The sequence below is a fragment of the Netta rufina genome, assembly GCF_964035555.1.
Source record: "Netta rufina genome assembly, chromosome: 1".
NCBI lineage: Eukaryota > Metazoa > Chordata > Aves > Anseriformes > Anatidae > Netta > Netta rufina.
The window spans coordinates 79,628,621-79,651,739 of record NC_140123.1 but is presented as its reverse complement, the minus strand read 5'-3'; the positions used below and the strand labels follow the sequence as shown (position 1 = coordinate 79,651,739).

Below are 23,119 nucleotides of genomic sequence, written 5' to 3'. Positions count from 1 at the left end.
CATGTTGGCTCACGTCTTGCTTCTCTGTGGTCTGAGCGCTGTTGTGATCCCACAGGATGTCACAAATCAAGCCAAAATGTTTCTGGCAGAGTTCAATGTGAGGGCAGAAGACATCAGCTATGAAAACTCCCTTGCCTCATGGGACTACAACACCAACATTACTGAGGAGACCGCCACAAAGATGGTAAGTGCTCTATTCTATGGGTTTTAATAGTGTTTTAGGAATCTGATAGTTACTTTCCAGTTTGTTTTGGTTCCACCATGGTTGACAGAAATTTGTGTGCTGCTTTGGGAGCTTGCTTTAACTCACTGGAGGTGCCTGGGCCATTAGCAACATCTGAAGCCTAGGGCTGGTGACAGGGCTGTCCTCACACTGCATTGACATGGCCAGAGGCTGGACTTGCCCTCAACTATGACCCTGAGTCACCCCAGTAAGTTGGGGGAAAAGGTGAAGGAGGAACATTTGGACCCAAAATCAGCTGGATGGAGAGGGGCACCTGCCTCTATATTCACTGATGTCCTGAGCTTATCCCTGTCTTGTATAGGGGATCCCATTCTTTATAGAGGGGAAGACCTACTGACCACATTCATCTCATAGCCCTGGCTGTTAGTAGACTGACTGCGGGTATTAAACTGGAAAAAAATGAAGTGAGATTACAGATTTAGAAAAGCCACCGCTGGAGTTTGCACCATGGTGGTCTAGAACATTGCTTTGGAAGTAAATATCTATCTGAAGTAAGGAATAGAACATTTTTACTTGAAGCACCTTGCAGCACAGTTTGCCCTGCTTTCCAACACCAATATCTTGCTGTCCCAGTCAACTGGGTCTCTTGGCAAGTACTGTGTTTGTTCAGAGCACTCAGCCATGATCTGACTGCCTGCTAATACAGCCGTGCTGCAGCCTGGCATCTCATAACCTTGGAACCTTTAAAATGAAGAAGAAAAAAAAAACAAAAACAAAAACCACCTTGAGTTTTGTAGCTACTTGCATTTTAAAGTTAAGTCAAGTTTTAGAGAAAAACAATTCAGAGCATAAAAATGAAGCTGAACATCCTACATCTACTTTTGTGTAACAGTACAAGTCTTCCACTTTGTCTTATAGCTTAATTAAAACATGGTTTAATTATAGTATTTCTTAATTAAAGCAAGGAGACTGGTTGCTGGAAGAAATCCTAATGACTAATCATTGTCAATCTGGAATGTTTTCCAATGCACCAGGTACTTAAACTATAATGTTTCCAAACACGTAAAATGAAAGCCCCATACAGCACTTTCAGCATTAATGAGACGATAATATAATACGTGAGGAGATACCAGCAATAAGAACCAATTAGTCCAGTGCTCAGAGAGGACGTTTTCTCTTGCTTGATCTCTTTTGTAGCGCTGGTAATAAACCCACTGCTTCCCCTCCTCCCTTTCTGCTGGAGGAGCAGAGTTAATGACTACTGTCCCTTTTGGCTCCTTCCCATCCATTTTCCTTGTAAATTGGGCCACAAACCTCATAACTATTCCTCTGACTTATCAACCAGTCTCTCTAATTAGGGAAAAAACAGACAGCAAACTGTTTTCCCCCAGCTTTTGTAACTAAAGAGCCCCCTCTCCTGCCCCACTGCTCCTAGAGCTCCTCTTCTTCCCTGGTCAGGACAAGCAATTCAAATGTAGATTTGCACAGTGCTGCTCTTCCTCTGGGTGCTTATTAAGCTCTTGCCCAGTGAGTTTTGCAAGCTGCTGAGCAATGGGCGGATCTGTTTGCTTTGCTCCTGAAAAGGATGAGTGTTTGGAAAGCATTCTGGGGTCTGAATGGGCATGTTATGCCTGTTGCTGTCTCTGTCCAGCAGAGCCTGAAGCTTGGTCCATCCTGCACAGTGCTGGACAACGTGGGCACAGCCCTGGAAAAAGGGTTGGCCTCACCGTGCATTTGTTGCATCCTGATGTCTTAGCAGGGTGGGACAGGCATTGCAGGTGCCCTCTTCACAGCCCAAAAAATCGTCATGTGCACAATTAATAACATTATCCCAAGGGCCCAGGTGAATTAGCACTACTCTTTTTGCCATTTTGGACAGGTGATGATGTGCTAATCTATGTACAAACATATACAAAGAAAGATGAAAAGAATAAGATGGACCTTTTAAAGATGGTCTCAAGTTCAAACGATGTTCTTATGGTGTTGCTTCATGCACTGAAATTTGGGAGTTTCACATGTATGTAATTGCAACAGTGAAAAAAGTAATTTCATGTAGCTTTCATGTTCTCAAGTTTTGCATGCCTGATCTAGGCACCTGTTTAGAGTCTTCCATGCCCATGTATAATCTTTTATTAATTAAAACTTCAGGAGAAAGTGATATTTGCATGAGAAGACTTGATATCAATATCTTGGCTGCTGCTTATTACTGCTACTGAAGCAGAAATGAGGAATGACATCAGGGTCACAGCCCTCCTGGGCCCTGGCTTGTACCTGTGCTTTGTTAGGCCCAGGTGAGCCAAAGGAAGCACTAAAAGAAGAATTTATGGTGATTTAAACTATCAGGGAACACAGCTAGATGATGCTGGATCAATTATAACAAATATGTTGTGAGGAGACAGTCCTGCTTTTTGCAATCACCAAAGAAAAATGTTTATTTGGAAAGTGAAGTCAGAAAGTTCTCCAGCTGCACAGTGCAAGTGCTAAACCTACAGTCCACATGTGGACTCCGCAAATGAAGCTCTTCCCCAGAAGAAATACTTTTGCTTGTTGAGTACATCAGGCTGCTGCCCTCTTTCAGGGAAGTAACCCAGGGCTTGTGTGACCCTCTTGCAGAACGAGGCGGGTGCCAAGTGGTCTACATTTTACGAGGAGGCCTCCAAGAATGCCAGCAACTTCCCACTATCCGACATTCAGGATCCTCTCCTCAGGCTCCAGATCCAGTCTCTCCAGGACAAGGGATCCTCCGTGCTGTCACCAGAAAAATACAGCAGGGTAAGTTGCTGAGCACAGCTTATTTGTGCCAGGTGAGCAAGGGCATGGTGCTGTCACCACCCTGCTTGGCTGAGGATCATGCTTTTTACAGGAGCACGTACCTGTGCTAGGTGACCTCAGCAATATGAGGGGCGTCTGGCTCAGGAAACTGCTTCCCTCTCAGGTCATCACCTCTCCGTGTAATCCGTGCCATAAGTTGCAAACTCGCACCCGCCTCAGGGTTGCCCTTGCACAAATGACCAGGTTAGTCATACAGGGAAAGGAGGACCTGTGTCAAGTGCATGGCCAAGTCCAGAGCAAGGGCAATAAGCAGGAGATGGGTGAAAGGATGTTCAGCGAGCCAGACAGGTGGAGGCAGAGGCAACCTTTCTTTCCCTGCACACGCTGCATTGTCAGACTGTGAAGGAGAGGGGATGCTTCTATGCAGCAGGTGCCCTGGGATGCTTGAAAGTGGTGAAGGTCAATGGCCCCTTTCCACAGCAAGCTGCTGAAGGCCAGCATTAAGCAAGATTCAGAATGAGGTTTGACATTTCCACTGTAAAGTTCACATAAAACTCATGTGTATGGATAATGAGCATATGAGGAGTTGGGCTGAGCATCTGTGAAGACTCAAAAGGGATCTATAGCCCAGCGCTTGAGCGTTGAATTAGTTTCTTATTGCTGGAGTTCAAATTGAAACATACTGCCCAGATAGGGGATCCTTCAGTCCTGATTATGGAAGGATCCTGCGATTTTTCAGCTAGGATCAGCAATGTTAACCACCTCACACAAAATGCAGCAGGCTGGCTGGACATCCTGTTTGGTCTAAATGAGATGTCTCTCTGGAAAGACAGATTGCCTTGCTGGGAATGCTGGAGGATCATACAAATATGTATTTATTTTTGAGCACAGCAGTGCACTGATGGTAATGCTATCGCTGTTGAGGAGGTATTTTCTTCAGTATTGTCCACATTTAGACATTTGCAGGTTCCTAGATAAATGGCCTTTGGGGCTGAAATGATTGATTTTCACTTGAAAAGTGACTTTTTCCAGTCTGATGGGATTCCACAGAAATATTTAAATATTTTTCACTGACACAAAAATTTCCCAGGGTCCCCACTCATTTTAAAGCTGACAGAGATAAAGTTAGAGCTAGTCATCAACAACCCCTCCCACTGACAGCTTTAAGTGGTTCTGGTTTAAAGCTTTAAATGCGGAAAAGCCTAGTCCTAAAGGAAAAGCTAAAAGTGCTGCGTGCTTTTCTTGAGGTATGAAAACTTGAAAACATAAAAAAAAAAGATACAAAGATACAGCCGTGTAGCATAGCTTCTGAGCTGGGTGATTTCAGATGCACTTGGCCTTCAGGTGACCCAAGACACGAGCAGTAGCTTCTCTGCGGTGGAGGTTAAGCATTGGTGTGATATAATGTCATGCTGGCAAGCAGCAGTCAGCCTGACAGCCTCTGCAGATGGGGCCCTTCTTGCTCTTGCTCTAAAACACGAGCTACTGGGAGGCTTTAGGTGGGTCCACATTCATGGGAGCGTGCTGATAAACTTTATTGCTTTATTGCTGCTGTATATTGACAGTTCATGTTCATCGAATGCAGAGATCTGCTGACTGGATATTAAGGACCTGTAGATTACATCATATATTCGAGAGATTATCTGTCTTTTCCAGCTAGGTCCTGGTTCAGTAATGCATTCGGGCAAATTCTTTCATTAATCTCTGCTGAGCTTAGACATAAGCTTAAATGTTAAGCTGGTGGGTGAGGCATCAAATTGAGCTTTTGAGGAATTACCATAACTGGCTATTATTGTGCACATAGCGTGTTTCTAATGGGCTATCTCACATCTAATTTGTAGCTGAACACCGTGCTAAATACAATGAGTACCATCTACAGCACTGGGACTGTCTGCAAAACCACCGCACCATTCGACTGCATGGTGCTGGAGCCAGGTATGGTATTAACAGCTGCCCATATGGTGCCCTTCATATCACAGGTTCAAAAAGAGGAAGGAAACCCATGACTGTGAGAAAACAGGCTGTAGTTCCCATAGATATATCCTGCTATCTAAAGCTTAGTCTTAATTTCACTGTACCTTGGAGTCCAGGGACCTGCAGCAGGCCCGCAGCAGGAGAGGGCTGCTCAGTTTATGTGGCAGCCTGCCTGTCACCCGGGGCTTGCCCACACCGTAGAAAGTCTATAATTTTCCCCCCTGGCATCCAAGTCTTGCTGGGTTCGACATTGCACTGAGGCCAGTCTCAAGAACACGGTCAAGGCAAGGGAAGCTGATGCAGGGAGAGAGCATGGTTAATTTGAGTGACTCATGATCTGCTCTGTGTCTCTTAAAGATAAGAAGGGGGAAATCTTAAATCAAAAAAGGGTGCAATAAAAGAATGGGATTTTTTAGTATATCAAACACAAAGTGTTATCTTCTTAGCTCATGAAATTTCTTTGGCTTTGGCTCATTTGCCTGCTGTAAAAGAAAATAAAGAGATTCTGCTTTTTCAAGGCCTAGTACTTATATATATATTTGTTGTTCTGACAGGTCTGGATTCTATTATGGCCAACAGCATAGATTACCATGAAAGACTGTGGGCATGGGAAGGCTGGAGAGCTGATGTTGGCAGGATGATGAGACCATTATATGAAGAGTATGTTGAACTTAAAAATGAGGCTGCAAAGCTTAATGGTAAGTTGCCTATTGTTTTTTTTTTTTTTTTTTCTGGCTTCCAGAAATTAAGAAGTATACCTCAGTCTTGCACACTTTTCCCAGAATTCACAGCCCAGACTGTTTTGCACGTTGATGATCAACATTTTGTATGTATTTTGCTCTGAGTGTGCATGACGCCAAATAAAAGGTAGTGCAGACAGGTGCCAAGGACCAGATCAGAATTATGTCACTAGCCTGGAACAAAAATGGGGTATCTTTAGTGGCACTTTCCCAAATGCCATAATGTATCAGTGCCCTTCACTAGACACAGACTGCCTTTCCCAGAACTGCACTGTTTGTGACTTGAGGGCAAACACACTCAGTTTAAAAAGCTTTTGAGTGCTGCTGTATGTCCCTGGTGAGGTTTCTTCTTTCCTCTCGGCCTTCCTGCACCAGCCACAAGCAGTGTTACTTCTGCCCCAATTGGAATGATCAGGTTGTGCAGGTCTGGGGCAGCAGACACAGCCAGGTGCTTTAAAAGGATTTTGCACTAAGGGAAATATGCTTTCAGTCAGAGATCTCTCCACAAATCACAGGGTATTGTCTTTTCAAGGAGCAATGGCAGGCTGCTATTATTTTTCTTTGCAGGACTTCTAAAATAGCTGCTGAAGCAGTTACATTATCTGCCTCTTGGTAAAACTGCTGCTGGATCACCTACTTTCCTATAAACCTTGTTTCTTGAAAACTACCAATCTAGAGCTAGAGATCAGCCATGAGACATTATACTCCAAAGAGTTGGACAGGGAAAAAAAAAAAAAAAAAAAAAGAAAAAAAAGATTGAAAATTTTAATCAAGCACAGGCATCACCTTCCTCTAAATCACTAGGGAAAAGACCTCAGCTATGAACCATTTTGTCTCCAGGCTCGATGGAGCTCAGCGGACTGGAAGATGTAGTGCCACTGGAAGCTGAATTTCAGTCCTGGTGTTGGCTTTGGTTTTGGGGAAAGTCTGTGGCCCTGCACAGGGTCAGCAGGGAGCTGCACTGCTCTTGCTGGCTGAGCCACACCATGTGCTTTGTCATGGGGTAACACCTCCCTGCTTTACAGGTTATGCTGACTATGGAGATTACTGGAGGGCAAATTATGAAGCAGATTACCCAGAAGAGTATAAATACAGCCGTGACCAGCTTGTTCAAGATGTGGAGAAGACATTTGAGCAGGTAGGGGCAGAAAAATGCCTTTACCAAGTACAGCGGATTGTGTTTTGTGAGGGTAGGCTCATGTTTTGATGTTGTGAAGGAAGAAGACTAGACCTGCTGTAGATGGCCCAATCTCAGTGCACATGAGGTTAGCAGCTGTTGGGGGTCATAGGTGACAATTTTTACCTCTGCAGCAATGCCAGGACAAGCTCAAAAGAAAGGTGCAGAGAGCACATAGCCTTGTATGAATTTCTGGAGTGTCCTTCTCCCCATGATCCTTTTGTTGCAAAAACTTTGCAGCCAGCCTCTACTAGGGCCTGGCACCCATTTCCACCGTCCCCAAACAAACACACCACATAGGGACGGTGCAGCTTGGTCCCTTTTGCTGCTCCATGCCAAAGGCTTCAGGTTCATGAGGGAAGAATTTTGTCAGAGACACCTTCGAGGCTCTCTGCTCAGGAGGGACGAGTGGGGTGGAGACAAGAGAAATTAATGTGCTTCCTTCTCTTTCTCTGCCTCCAGATAAAACCGCTGTACCAGCAGCTACATGCCTACGTGAGGCACCGTCTGGAGCAGGCCTACGGCTCCCAGTTCATCAGCTCCACAGGATGCCTCCCCGCTCATTTGCTGGGTACGACAACGCGGCCGTGTCGCGTGAGCCTGGCCTTGTACACAGGACGACCACCTTCAAGGCACATGGGAACAGAGTAATCTGCCTGTTTAATATTAACAAACAGGGTACAAATAAGAGAAGGGGAGAGGAGAAACAAGAAGTCCCTGGCAGAGATGGCAGAGGTGCTTAGCAGCAGAGGCAGGTGGGGAAGGCAAGCATCCTGCCTGCTGGAGCCATGGGCACCCAGCTCAAAACTCCAGCATAGCACAGCGACATTTTTCTCCCCTTGGTGGCACTTGTCTTCCTCTGAAATTAGATTTTGGAGGGATTTATATTCTTTCCCTTTCAAATCTTGCCGTTAGTGGTGGTATTTCATGACTTTGCCTTCAAAGTGTGCAGCATCAAGCTGCTGTAATTTAATGTGCATGAGCACAACAGGCAGCAATCTCATGGGCTAACAATATGGGCATTCAGTTTTAAGCAGACCTTTGGAAGGTGATCAGTCCTGAAACTATACTGTACAGCTAGTTTTGGGAAATAAAAGGATCTGACTTTAACTTATTCATGGCTTCCCAGAACTGCTTCTCTCCACATCTGGATCTGACCTGTGTAGGCATATAGGAGTCCCTTCTTATGATATCACACAATTTATAGAACTGTCTTTAACAATTTAAACAATACATAGTCAACCATTTAAAGTATTTCTATGTTTCTTTCTCTTCTGAAGGTGATATGTGGGGTAGATTTTGGACAAATCTGTATCCCTTGACTGTTCCCTATCCAGCCAAACCAAACATTGATGTAACTGATGCAATGGTTCAAAAGGTAAGACATGATAAATTCTTTACGCAATATGCATTATGTAATGAATTTAGATAGCATAAAAATTGCACATGTCAGCCAGTGTCTATAAAACTATAGCTGTCCAAAGGTAGCCATGCAGCCAGCAAAGAATTGCTTTCTGCATCCTTTTTTGCTCTTCACCTTAATATGTTCATTCATTTTCCACTGTACTTCTTCTTTCCCTTCGTTGTTCTCCTCTCTTTCTTCCCCACCCTCTTTGACTGGCTTAATCTTGGCTCCGAGTCTTTATTCCTCGGAGACACCTGTCCATTAAGAGATATATTTTGTTGATATAAATATTTCAGGACTCATGGAACTGGCTGTTATCAAATATGAACTTTGCCAGCCATTACAATAATCAAATAGTTTGTATGTTGCAGTTCTTTTTTTTTTTTTTTCTTTTTTTTTTTTGCCATTCTTGTTTATTTGGGTACAGCTAGGAAACTGCAATTCTGCCTGTTATCTTTTGATAACTGCATAGCACCGTAAGGTCTGTATTTGAGATCTACAGTGTTAGCAACCATGACACCTTTGCCAGACTGACAATGTGGATGAAGAAAACTCTCTGTATGCTTGCCTAAATCATGCTCCTTTTATAGAAAAATAAGGTATTAAATGAAAGTTTTTGAACTGCGATTATTTACCTGAATTCTACCCTCCTCACAGAGGCAGTGCTCCATTTAAATGCTATACTGGCAAGAGAAGGAATAGCTACATTTGATTCATAAGCAGCTTGCATTAGTGTGTATGAATCTCACTCATATTTTACAGAACTGACCCCCCCGTAGTCTTAAATTACTTATACCAAAGCACCACCATGAGGAAAAGAAGCATTGCTTACAGAAACTCAGGGATGAAGGCTGGACTCGTTCTTGTTCACGCCTAATTTAGGACTGTTGTCCAAAGTAGCTATCTGCCACGTAAATCTCTGCAAAGACCCAGCCCAGCCAATGCAGACCTCCTGCTATTTAGAGTAATAAAACTGCCGAGTGGCATTTGGAAATATTCTGGACATTAATGTGCAGTTACAATCTGATAGACAACTCCCATAGATACATTTGCCAGGTTTTATGGTTCCAGCCAAGACCCCCTCTCACACACATTTGCTACAAGCGCAGCTCCACTCCCCCAAACAATTGTTCCCGACTGAAGTGGCTGAAGAAATGGATCCCAGATCTGTCGTGTTTCTGACCTTTTTTATCTCCACCACCTTATCTTTTACTAAAGGCTTCTCTGGTCTGAGTCAGGTGCTATCTGCTGACTCTCGTGAGTGCAGAAGCCTATATGTTTGTGGGGAAAACACTTAAGTCCAATTCCCAGCAGCATTTACGAAAGTGCCAATGATGGACACTGTCTCCTGACTTTCAGTAAGCCAGGTGCTGACCTGAAATCTCTGATAGACCAGCGTGAATTCAGCTGCTCTGTTTTAAGTTGACTGTTGGGAACGGGCTCCATGCAGAAGAAATGGTCAATGGTGTTATTGTTTTTTTCAGAACTGGGATGCAGTGAAAATATTCAAAGCTGCTGAGGCCTTCTTCAGCTCCATTGGCCTCTACAACATGACTGAGGGCTTCTGGAAAAACTCCATGCTCACAGAGCCGACTGACAACAGGAAGGTTGTCTGCCATCCTACAGCATGGGATATGGGCAAAAATGACTACAGGTACTGCAGCTATTATAAACCTTTCTCATACCATCTCCTAGAGCATTCATATTTTCACTGAAGGTGCACCATGCTGTTTTAAGATTTAATTGTTCCTTATTCATTATTTTTATTCTGTCTGATAAGAGAGGAAAGGAAAACAAGGGAGCAGGGAGCCTGCAGGATTGTAAGACTTACTGTGTAGCTTTTCCTGTGAAGATCTAAGGACTACTGTCAAATTTAAGCAGGGAAGTGACTATTATCTACTTGAATTAGAAAAATAATGACTGCTCCAGGGCTTAAAGAATAAACACAAATGCAGGTGCTTGTTGGTATCATTGGCATTTCTGGTCACCTACACATTCCGCAGCAATGGCACAGGTCCCTGGGCAGCAAATGAAAACCTCCTGAGACACCACCTGCTACCTTTAGTTGATGTGTCAGAACTGGTAGGCAGACTTCCAGAGTTTCATGAAAAACATCAGTTTATTTCATATTCCGGTAAGGAGAGAGACTGCAAGTTCCCACACAGTGAAGTGTCCTGGGGCAAAATCCATCCCCTCTTGCAGCTCCCTGGTGAAAGAGGCTGGTCCCCAACAGAGCTGTAATAAAAGCTGCCAGCCTCCATCCTCAGCACTCTCGGGAAGGAGAAAGGAAATCGCATTTGGAAGAAATAATTTCCTTTATTAAATGGTACCCACATGAGGATGAAAGCAGGAGTGACCGACACAGTTTTTTTAACACTGCCATCTGCTTAAATTTGACGACGGATGCTCACTCCAACACGCACAGCAAACTTATTGCCAAGTTTTAGGGAGCACCTGCTTCTTACAAAGCAGACATTTTCCCATACTCCTGGTGCACTAGGTGGATGGATGGAAGTGTTTTGCTGAGTTCCCCTCCAGGCCTCACCCTTGCACGATAACCTCATGACATACTAGGATTGTTCAAGGCGTGGGGTGCTCGCTGGCTCTGGAGGCTGCTTTGCCCCACAGCAGTGGCCCAGCAACCATATCTCTAACCACAAATGCTTTGCCCTGGCATGCAGGATCAAGATGTGCACCAAAGTGACCATGGATGACTTCCTGACGGCGCACCATGAGATGGGCCACATCGAGTACGACATGGCATACTCTGTGCAGCCCTTCCTGCTGCGGGACGGGGCCAACGAGGGCTTCCATGAAGCAGTAGGTGAAATTATGTCACTTTCTGCAGCTACACCACAGCACCTGAAATCTCTCGACCTCCTAGAGCCAACTTTCCAAGAGGATGAAGGTAAATAAATACATAAATACTATATATTTAACTGAGAACACTCACAGGCCTTCTTTTTTTTTTTTTTTTTTTTTCTTGTAGCAGAGTATTTTGTCTGCAAGATGAGTGAGCAACTCAGAGGCTTCTGCAAATTCTGCCCCAGAAACTTATCAGCAATCCTATTTTTCTCCCCAAATTGCATCACGAAGCGAGGAACACGACTTTATAATGCAGCTACATAATTTAGAAACAAATAGCTAGCTCTTCATTACTGAATAGCTCATTGCAAAATCTTCATAGCTCACCTAGATGAGACTGCAATAGTCTTTTCAATTTCTTGAAGACTATTTTCTTGAAAAAATTCTTGATTACATAAAGCCATACCTTTCTTTCAGAGGTATGCACTTAGCAGTTAAAATGAAACTGAAGCCTTGAGATTTACATCCCTCTTTTATGTGCATATTGAATGGACAACATAGGTGAGGTAAGCCCTCATTGCAATGCAGTTTGTTTGCCTTCTTGGAGCATTGCATTATAAGGATGGAGGTGTACTAAAATCTTCAACTTAAAATTCCCCATCGGAGAATGGCATGTAAATACCAAGGTGTTAAATTATTTAAGAGGTGGTGGTGGTGGAGAAATAGATACAAAATGGTATACATTATTTAAGTGATCTTTCCTCGTGTAATTTTTTTTTCATTAGTATCCTTCCTTCCACTTTTTTCTTAGTAAAGCCTCTAACTCAGACATCTGTAAGCATTAGCTGTAATAGGAAGCAACTTTAGTTGCTTAATTGGATACTAACTGCTAACATAACCGTTACCTTAACTACTTCTCTCTTCAGAAACTGAAATCAACTTTCTGCTCAAACAAGCACTAACGATTGTTGGAACAATGCCTTTTACTTACATGCTGGAGAAGTGGAGGTGGATGGTTTTTAGGGGCGAGATTACAAAGCAGGAATGGATGAAGCAGTGGTGGGAGATGAAGTAAGTTTGAGAAATGAGTATTTTTCTGCAATTGACTCTGCAAAACCATTCCTTCATAGTTATTCAACATAACTGAGATGCCTGTGCCCCCCTGTGCAAGATCTGTTTCTCAGGATGTTTCTACGAAGCCCAGCAGAGTGCCATGTAGAAACACCCAATGTGGTGAAAATGTGGTCAAGGTCTCACAAGCAGTCTATCCCCATTAACACTGTGTTCAGCTTCAGGTAGCTTCCCTATCTTTCAGCAGACTTTCTCCTCGTTTCTAATGTCAGCTTCTCTGATAAAGACAGCCTGTGGCCTTTACATGGGATGTTCCAGATCCCAGGATCAGCACTGCTGTTCCCCATGATACATACCTCAGGACATCACTTAGCTTAAGTACATCTCTCTTCCCTGAATCTCACTGGCCACATGCTCCTGTTTGCTCCCCACCTCCCCAAGGACAAGAGGAAGGTGAGGTTCATCACACATGCCAACCTGAGAGGCATAGAGATATCAGTCCAAACCAACATCTCTGCATGCTTTTCTCTGTAGCTTTTCCTTCCCACTTAACAGTGGGTTTGGATGTAAGCTGTTCAAAAATCTCCAGACTGCTTTCCTCTCCTATGTATTGATATTTCTGCTAACTACCACTTTTCTCAATCAAAAAAATACACTTCCCTTGGTAAGAAGCAGCCAGAGGTGCCTCAAAGATTATCCCCACCAGCCAATCCATTTCACCTCCCTGGAGTTCAAGATTAAAAAGAGGCTTGATTCAGGCTGGAGTCCATCATTTCCCAGGGTGGTTACATGGGGGCAGAAAAATGCAAAGAAACCAGGCAATCCCCACACTGAAATTGAGTCTACACTCTAACAGGAACACAAGCAGTGAGCCTTCATCAACAAACAAAATCTGTAACAAAACTTGATGTCAGCAAGCCTCCTGACCCACCATAAAAAATCAGTCAGCTTCGATTTATTCAAAAGTAGCAGAGATGTCAGAGGAATGGAGAGTGACAAATTGTTCAGGGAAGCTTATCACATCTGTTGTAATGACACTGCAAAGCTTTGTGCTGAAACAAGACCTTGTCATCCGGGTTTGCAGATAAAATATTTCTGTGTAAGTTTATTAGCATTCTCAGAAATTAGGGTATGGGCTTGTTTCTGTAGTACTGATCAGGAAGCATGCTCTCAGGGGAGGAAAAAAAAAAAAAAAAGAAAAAAAAACTCACCTCCATCCCAGTGGGACACAGCAGGTCGTTCACCTTTTGGGCCACCCAGTCTCTGCATGCACTTACCCAGCACAAAACTTGGGGTATCGCAGGGCATGAGGTGTATGTGAAGCACATCTAAGATATTTCATACCACCAACTACTCCCTGCACACCTGCAAATCCTTTCTTTGTACCATCAGTTTCAAAGCAGTTTCTTTGTGGTCTCCAGCTGTGGAGCAGTATTCTTTTGGGGTTATGGAGAGCTGTATATACCTCTCGTGTTTGGAAGGGAGAGAGCTACCCATAGGTATCTGACAATACAGAGGAAAAGAATCTTTTTTTTTTTTTTTTTTCTTTCTCTTTCTTTCTTTCTTATTAACTATTAATGAAAATCCCGTGGTTTTCCTTTTCCTCCATCTGCAGGAGAGACATAGTTGGTGTTGTTGAACCAGTCCCTCATGATGAGACATACTGCGACCCTGCTGCACTGTTCCACGTGGCCAATGATTATTCATTCATAAGGTAACTCCAGCCTTGCTCAATGTTTAATTCATGACTTACGTTTTGGGTGCAGAACAAGCTCTGATTACCTAAAACATACTGGAGATTTTTATGACACCATCTTATTTTGTTTTACATCCTGATTGAAGGCAACTGATTTCAGTGGGGGGTTTTCAGTGGACATCAGGAGTTCCTCTGTAGCAGTCTCTGAATGGCTGGGTGTGTTGCCAAGCGGAGCAGCTTTGTGCTGCTATCAGACTGGTGGGATCACGTCGATATGATGTGCCTGCCTCATGGGGAGGCATGCCTTGTGCCACTGTCACCTGGGCCGTGCACATGCAGCCCTGAAGAAACTATCTCTGGTCCCTCCGTGTCCCAGCCACCTCACCCTAGAGGCTCAGCTGGAGCAGAGACCCGGGAAAGGAAAAACCTTGAGCGATGTGGCAGCAAACAGATTTGGGGCATTTCTGCTGCCTTTGATTTTGGCACTTTGTTAAGTCAGAGTTAGCACAGGCTATAAATACCGGCTGGCCTCCCATTGCTGCAGTGCTTATTCCAAGCAGGAAAGAGAGCTGATGCTGCGGAGCCTCCCAAAGTCCAAGGACTTGGGATTTTCTTGACAGACAACTAACAAAATGTGTGCTTTCCTTCTCCCTGCCTTTTCTTTAGGTATTACACCCGGACCATTTACCAGTTCCAGTTCCATGAGGCACTTTGCAAAGCGGCCAACCACACCGGCCCTCTTCACAAGTGCGACATCACCAATTCCACAGCAGCTGGTGAGAGTCTGAGGTAACAAGGACAATTTCTCATAAGTAGCAAGTCAGAGCATAGCAAAGCAGAATCATTCCAGAATCATTGAGGTTACACCAAGAATGAACTTAGCTTGAAAATTTAGCATTTATCTTGTCAGTTCATCTTGACAATTTGGCTAAATTTATATCAGCTGAGGAAGCAAACCTCAAAGATTTAATCTCCTGTTAATGAAAAATAATTTATTTTTGTTAATAAGAATGATGGGAGTGAGGAGTGGATTCAGAAGCCAAAAAAATAATAAAAAAAAAAAAACACAAAAAACCAACCAACCAACCAAACAAACAAAAAAAAAACACAAACCAAACCAAACCAAACCAAAACAAACAAAAAAAAAAAAAAACAGAAAACTTTGATATTGATTGCAGATTGTTTTGCTGGATGCCTAGACGGAACATGTCAATAACATGCATTGTCTCTCCTTCCACATACACAGAGGATTGCTTGAATTAGGCAGATCTAAGCCCTGGACTCAAGCACTGGAAAGCTTAACAGGAGAGAAGTACATGAATGCAACACCTCTACTCCATTACTTCGAACCTTTATTTAACTGGCTGCAAAAAAACAATTCTGTCAGATACATTGGCTGGAATACAGACTGGACTCCATGTATGTATTGATTGCGCATTGATTCTATTAACTCTTACATGTACAGTGCTGTGCCTGTCTCTGGTAGTGAGATTCACCTCATCAAACACCAATTCCTGCTTCTGAGCTGCCTATTCTCCGTGGAGGGAAAGACATGTTTCCTTTGGGAGATGTCTAAAGAAGGCCGGAGGACTGTCCTCTAGACGTGCTCCTTCTTTCTATCTAAACAAAACAAGGCTTGGGTGGCTTACAGCTCAGATGCAGATGTTGGCGGTAGAGATGGCTGAAGGGAAACAAGATAAATCCCACCAAGCTGGCCAGGGAAAGCAGGTGAACCTGCAAGAATACTGTAGCTGTCCCAGCATTTCCCAGTGACTTCCTTTACGTCACTGCAGCTCTGACCCAGGTCTTGTTTCTTTTTCAATCAGATTCTGAAAATGCCATCAAAGTACGCATCAGCCTGAAAGCAGCAGGCCAGCCGGTAAGTGTGCTTGCACTGGGATGCTCTGTGTGTCGCGTGGGCAACAGGAATGCTGTGCTGGTCACTCAGGAAATATCTGACAAGTGGCATCAGCTGAGATGGAGGGTTATCCCATAGATGTCTCATCTGAGTTTGTGGTCAAGACTGCCTCTACAGTCAGCAGTGGGACCTCTCCTGGGAGTGGTCTCACCCATGGTAAAAAAGACAGCTGAGCTAGATGAGCTAAGTTATACCATGGAGTTACCAATCATTTTTTTACCTGGAGGGCTAGCATAGGAGGACCTGTGTACCTAAAAACTGCAATATTTTGCCCTGCTATGCTGCTGTGGCTAAGTAAAAGACAAAAGCCTCTACCGACATTTTTTCCTAATTTCCATCATCATGACTGCAGTCAGAAGTTATCAGAGTAGCTACTTCACGTTTAAATATGAAGCTAAAACAGAGGGGTTAAATCCCACCCTGTATTCTCAAATGGTTTCACGCTGCAGCTCTCCTGTTACTGCCCTTTTGTAGATCCTTGTTTGCCTGTTTGCTGTAGCCCTGAGGTATTCTGCTGCCCCTGTGCAGTCACAAGCTTTATTATAAAGACTGAGAAGGGCAGTGCAGCTGTTGTGTTTCAGGGAAGGAGAAGGGCTTTCCTTCCCAAGAGTGTCTGCTCTCCCTGATTACACCAGCTGGCCCAATAAAATGTATTACAGCAACTGACAAAACTCATCAAAGCAAAAGAGGACTCTTCAAGATTTTAAGCAGAGCATTGGCTTGGCCCATTTGTTTAACCCAGACACCTGGCTAAAAATTTGCTCCTTATTCTCACTCTGTCTCTTCATGCCAGTCTCATGGAGGCGTCCTAGAAGGTTTCAGGGCAGACACTTTGCACCTGTTAATCTCTGTTTTCACCTTGCAGAGCGTTAGTAATTTTCCGAGAAGGAGCATGTCATCAGGCAGGCCATTTAGACATGCACGCCGGAGCCTATTGGACTAGCAAGGACGCAGTACCTTGGGCTCATTTTTCATATGAATTGATGCTCTTGCTTCTATCACTGTCTCACATGCAGGCCCCACTGGAATTTTATTGCTTCCTAGACCGCTGAGTCGAGTTAGATACAATTCAAAACTCATATCAGCAGCATGAAAAGGCTCCCTATTACAACACATTTATTAGTCATTATGGTTAATGTTTAGCTTAATACCATTTTTATGCTTGCCTTTTGCCATCACAGCCTTTTGTTGTGCAATTGAGCAGCTGTAAAACAATCTCATACAGATTACTTAATTTGAATTATTGTATGGACAGTAGGTTCCTATGCTCTGAAGAGCAAGTCGTGCATTTTCCTCTCACAACCAGTCCACGTCACCAACTTGCAAGAAACCTTCTCCATTCGGCAGCTTTATACTTTGCCCCAATTTTCACTCCCGTGGGGCTCCTGGGGACGTGTCTCTGGGCACTAGCATGCAGAGAAGCAGGCAGTGGCACACACAAGGACTGTCACTGCACAGAGCAATATGTTTCGGCTGCTTTATGCAGCTCACGGCACACAGAAGCCGGGAATGCGGAGCAAGTGTTTAAGATGGATTTGGAGGTGCATTGCTCCATTAGGACAGCAGAAGGCATTCTCAGTACACCAGCAAATCTATTTGCATTTCTGCTCCTTAGCATCGGCTAGAATGCAAAAGGAGGAATCCCCTGCTCTTCTGCAGGGGGATGGAGAGTGTTACTGGGGGATGGGGGCACTGGGGGCAGTACAGGCAATATTGTAGCTCTCAGCTACCTACCCTGGATGCTACCAGCAGGGAAGTTTCAATAGCACAAAGTGATAGCAAATTAAGCACCCAGGCTCACAGATGGGCCCGTGCCAGCTATGCCAGTGTGTGTTCGGCTGAAATTACCCTGCTAACTGTTCTCAGGCTGATGAGATTAAAGCTGCAGCCACAGCATCACCAGTGTAGCTGCTGAGGCTGAAACACCCACAGCTTTGTTCCAGCTGGGGCATTAAGCAAGCGCCCTATCAAGGGAAACTGTTAAAAGTCCCTTGAATGGGAATCCCCTGACCACCATTTGAAAATAAACCCTCCTTCAAACATCAATTCAGAATTCCCCACTGGGTGACTGTCACTCCTGTGGTCGAGTTGTAAAAGGCGGGCACAAAGGTGGTGTTTGGAAATGGAAAGCAGTCATCCTGCAGGCATTTACGTGTATTTTATCACGGAAAAGCCTTTTTGAATTAGAGGCACTGACTTTCAAGCTACACGTGGGGGTCTTGCAGGGAACACGGGACATTCATTTCACTCTGAAAGCCAAGCAGCCCCTGTGGCGAGCAGCAGGCACCAGGCTAGATCTCTGAGGTGCCTAGGGACAGCGTGCAGGCAGTCATTGCTCACACACAGACCAGAAGCCAGCCAGGTGCTTCCCTCCACGCAGCCAGTAATGTTATTTATAAAGGCACTTGAGAGGCACACTGGCAATTAAAGTACATTAGACATAAAAGACAAAATGCTACAGAAAAAAAAAATGTTTAAAAAGCAAAGGTGCTAAGTACAGAAAGCAGCAGTAGAGGAATCAAGCTCAATTAGCTCCTGGTTAAAAAAAAATAAATAAATCAAAAATCCCTATGGAGCCTAAAGATATTGGGCTAAACAAAAATAAGAGGAACCCTCCTTCCCCTCCCCTCCCCAACAGCCTGCAAGCTGTGATGGTGAATGCTGCCAGCTGCCTGAGATAAAGAGTGGGAAGCACTCCAGGGCAGGGCTTTGCCTGGCTCTTGGTGAGCTCCTGGTGAGCAGAACACCATTGCCTTGCCAGGGCAGGGGCAGACAACAGCCCCTGCCCTTGCTGGCAGGAGAAACCAGCCTGGCATGGGGGGGAAACAGGGGCTGCTCTTCCTGGGTCACCAGTGCCTTTCTTGGGGCATGATGCAGCACGGACCAGTGTCTGTGTGGGCTCCTGCTGTTCCCTTCTCCAGTGTGTTTGTCTTTATTTTTTTGCCAGTGGTGACAGGAGGACAGAGTGGAAGAATGCAGCTAGATTTTATAACGTCCTGTTACAACAGAGCTGTCTTCTACCGCACCTTCCCAAATGACGCTTGAGAAAGTCAGGAATGGTGTAAAACTACTACTGACAGCATTTATAGGCATTCCTGCAGTGCAATCAAATCCAAGCCTTCAGGGGTTAGATACTTCAATACTGAATAGTTCTGAAAGGAATTTTCCCTTTGTGCACACATGGCATTGCACAACAGGCTGGGGTGCGTTGTCAGCTCTTGAGGAGGTTTTTGCCCTCTGTGAAGCTCCCGGTTCCTGCTCCAGAGAAGCTGGTTTTGACTTCTGTGCCCCAGGATAACTTTGGACTCATAAGGCGGGCTGGGAGGAGCCTGCACACAGGCAAGGAATTTTTTATATTGCCTGTTTGTTCTTAAGGGAAGAAGAACAGTAGAAATGCTGATGCAAAGAGCTTTTCATCTCTGTGGGCACAGGAACTAGCATGGGCTTTTGAAACTCCCACTCCGGCTGTATTTCTGTACCACAAGCATCAGCATCACCAGCTCAGCCCTTTTGGCCCTGGCAGGTGCTACTACTAGCTTAACCTGCTGATCTGAATCATGAAGTGCTGTCATCATTATGGTCACTTTATTATCCTCTCTCTAAAGCACAGACTATGAATTACAGTAACTGGGACAGAGCACATGTTGATTCTGCTGCCTTTGCTTCCTGCAAGGCAGGACTGCAACATCTTCAGCAGCCCCACATGATTGCAGAGGGATAGCACGAAGAGTTGTTTGGCAATAGGGATGCCTGCTTGGTTGTTCTTCTGCAGAATGCTCAGATTAACAGGGATAAAATGTTTGAGTAGGTTCCCAAAGTGCTATCAAGGTGCAAATAAATAAAGCAGAAATGCATGCCAAGAATTACAATTACTATGTCTTTTTAGAATGATTTCTTAGTGTCAGCTAACTTGCCATACAACTGTCACCTCTGATGAATCTCTCTTGTGCTGTTTTTGCAGTATGAGTGGGATAAAAGTGAGCTCTTCTTGTTCAAGTCATCCATCGCCTATGCCATGAGGAAATACTTTGCACAAAAGCAGCAACTCATCGACTTCAAGTGAGTGGCTTGCCTAACTATGTTGGCTATGCCTGTATTGATTCTGGCTCACTAGTGGTATGGGTTGGTGGAATTAATTGTGATTTCTGTGGTGATAACAATGTTAAACATCAGCTGGTTGTAAAAAGCGAGGTGCCAGCTTCATTGCATGCAGTTCTTTCTCTTCCCCAAGAAGCATGAAGTTCAGGAGTTGTGTGCTAAGATAGGTAACTTCAGTGGCTGCAGAGGCTTTGTCTCCCACTGCCCATCGGTGATGAAAGTGAGCCTTGAGAATTTTTGCCCAGTGAAAATAGCAGAGAATTTTTTTGCCCCGTGAAAATATCAGAGAAGACACATTGGTTAGAAATAAAAATTTCCAATTGTATACATGTATGATACTGAATATCCAAGAGGTTTTGAGCCCAAGAAAGATAAACTTGTTCATAATAATGCACTTAGATTCCATATAGACTTACTAATCTTCTCTGGATTTACTTACAAACAGAATCTATCATTTGAGATTGATTTTGGTAAGAAGAAACACAGTTTTTTAAGGTCTCTTGGAAAAAATTGAGAAGCTATCTATTTTAACTATTTGATATTACTTCATAGAACATCAGTCATGTAATGTCTAGGACCTGTTCTCTGCAGAGCATAAGAAGGATTTTTTTTTCCCACTTGGTATTTCATGTATCACTTCCCTCATGAGACCTGCCCTAAACACACCTTAGAGGGCCTGAGCAGTCTTTGTTCTGTGTGCTGATTATGTGCTTTGGAAAATTAGGATTGTCCCAGGTATAGAATCGACTTTCTCCATCTGAGGTTATTCCTTAGCACTTGCAAAAAGAATTTCTAACAGGATAAGTTTAACTTCCAAGTTGAGGTCACTAGGAAGCTTTCACTTGGCAAAAACTAGCATTACCTATTCAATGCAACCGTTCTCTTACTTGAATTTAAAGCTAATGTCATCTCAACAACCACAAAAACTTTCTCTTCTGTTTCTTGATCAGGGCTACAGACGTGCATGTTTGGGAAGAGACGCAAAGGGTCTCCTTCTACATTACTGTCAGCATGCCAGGTAATGTCAGCAATATTGTGCCCAAAGCTGACGTGGAAAGTGCCATCAGGTGAGATTTTGCTTTCTGGGAAAAAAAACAAATTAACAAAAAAAAACCAAAACAGTATATGAAAGGATGAAAGGAAAAACAGAGGTTAAGCGTGCTAAAACAGGAAGGGTAATAAGAAAGTCAGTTCTGCAGTTAAAATGGAAATACTAGGAGAGAAACGGTTATGATAGAAAGAAAACAGTCCATCTATCTGATGGTGTCTTGGACAGCAGCCAATGTAAAATGCTTCAGGGGGCTTGTAAAACTGTCATAACACACCTAATTGCATCATACTTTGCCAGGAAATATCATTGCTTCAACTTTAACGGGAACTATTCTATATTCTGAAATATGAGGCACGGTAATGGTGTGTACATGCACAAGAGCACATGTGTTTTCTTTCTCTCATTAGAGAAAATTCAGTGTGAGAATTATTGTTAGTGACAACTGCAGAATGATGCATTAGAAAGAAAGCCAGTTGTATTTGACTGTAGAGAAAAGGAGTCAGAGCAGGAGCTAATTCCCACTTATGGGTCAATGAACAGCTCTTTTATAGCACAGTATGAAACCACTGTCAGTTATTACTGTAAAAATGGTAAGTAAAACTGCAAGTCTGCAGATGGTCACGGATAATGTACACTGGGAAAAGAAGACGGCACAAATCTAAAAGTAGCAGCAACACAAGATGGGGCTGAAAAAGCAGTTAGAGAAAGCAGTGAACCAAGGGAGAGGTATGACTATGAAAATTGTTGTCCAGATCAAACTGACAGAAGCAGAGGTTCAGGGAAAACAAGACACAGAAAAGACAACAGGGAAAGTATTTTCAGGGCAGTAAAGAGCACAAATCAAGGTAGTGGAAGGCTGTAGGAGGGAAAGAGAATAAGGCAAAGCTGAAGTTTTTTGTCATATAACCAAGAAAATTATGGATAAAGAGAATAAGAGGCAAAGCACAAATAGAGAATGAGATCATAAGGCTGCTTGCCGCATTTTGATAAGCTTTTAAGACTGGGTTTAAGAGCTTAGTCAGTGTCTGAACATGTTATTTAAGCTGCAACATGTTAAGGGCTTAAGTTATCATGTTTGTTACCTGCCACCCTGTGACTGAAGGAAGAAGGAATATAAGTTTAGCAGTACCTCCTGTGCAGCCTGTTCAACTGAACAGTTCAGTGGGAACTTGGCCTACTGGAGAGTTATAAAGCAACTGAGAAATGTTTCTTTCTTTCCAATAAACATGTGAAACTTCTAATTTCCTCCTGATGGCAGCATGTCTCGAGGACGAATCAATGAGGCTTTCAGGCTGGATGATAACACGCTGGAGTTTGTGGGCATCGTTCCAACCCTGGCCGCACCTTATGAACCACCAGTCACCATCTGGTTAATTATATTTGGAGTGGTCATTAGCCTGGTTGTCATTGGAGTTATTGTCTTGATCATCAGTGGACAGAGAGATCGGAAAAAGTAAGTAATATTTTTGACACAGTAATCATGACTAGTGGGAGAAGTCCCAATGGTTGACTCATCAGGGTGCTTACAGATTGGCCACCAAATCTAACTGAAGCATATCAGGGAATTACTACTTATCATCTCCCTCCCTTCAACAGTAGTGGCTAACGGTTCAGCTCCCTGCCTTTCAGTGCATGGCAGCTTTGGCAGTGTAGTGAATGTTCATTTTCATCAGCAGTTTAGCCAAGGCAGCTGGATGTGCTGTGGCTGCAAAGAGCTGTGGCACGGCCAGGCTTCTGCCAGCCCTGCAGCAGGGCTGGTGGAGCAGCCTGTGTGTTGCGTGCTGCCTTCTTCAGCAGCAGAATTTGCCTGCACTCATCAGCACTTGCAGTCTTCAGTGGTCTTGTTGGGGGTTGTCCAGGAATGCCATTTCTCTTAAATATTATTGCATTTTCACCAATATGGTTGGGTTGTTCTTGTAAGTCTCTCCGATAATGGGATTTCTGAGAATGTAGTGGGCTTGCTGCTGTTCCCTTTAAAGCCAGTGAAAAATTCCTTCTGGCACGAATTTTCCCAGTTGAGAACAATATTATTTGCAATTGCTTATTCTGAGGATCCAGAAGGACTTGAACAGAGCAGGGGCTTGTAATATAAAAATAATTTCTATTACAGGAAGGCGAAAGGAAGAGAGAGAGAAGCAGAATCAAACTGTGAAGTGAACCCTTATGATGATGATGGAAAAAGCAACAAGGGATTTGAACTATCTGAAGAGACACAAACATCATTTTAG

General features: G+C 43.8%; 1 protein-coding gene across 1 annotated transcript; it reads left to right on the top strand.

Moving 5' to 3' along the window:
• Position 1: 1 nt before the first annotated feature.
• Positions 2-23,119, top strand: ACE2 (angiotensin converting enzyme 2; the record flags this gene model as incomplete). The annotated part of the gene is made up of 18 exons (XM_084297149.1): positions 2-184; positions 2,798-2,956; positions 4,798-4,891; positions 5,485-5,628; positions 6,696-6,808; positions 7,310-7,418; positions 8,128-8,225; positions 9,737-9,906; positions 10,934-11,160; positions 11,984-12,128; positions 13,744-13,842; positions 14,491-14,613; positions 15,071-15,243; positions 15,651-15,709; positions 19,704-19,801; positions 20,791-20,907; positions 22,150-22,344; positions 23,002-23,119. 18 exons carry the CDS (start codon positions 2-4, stop codon positions 23,117-23,119), a joined length of 2,424 nt encoding a protein of 807 aa, XP_084153275.1.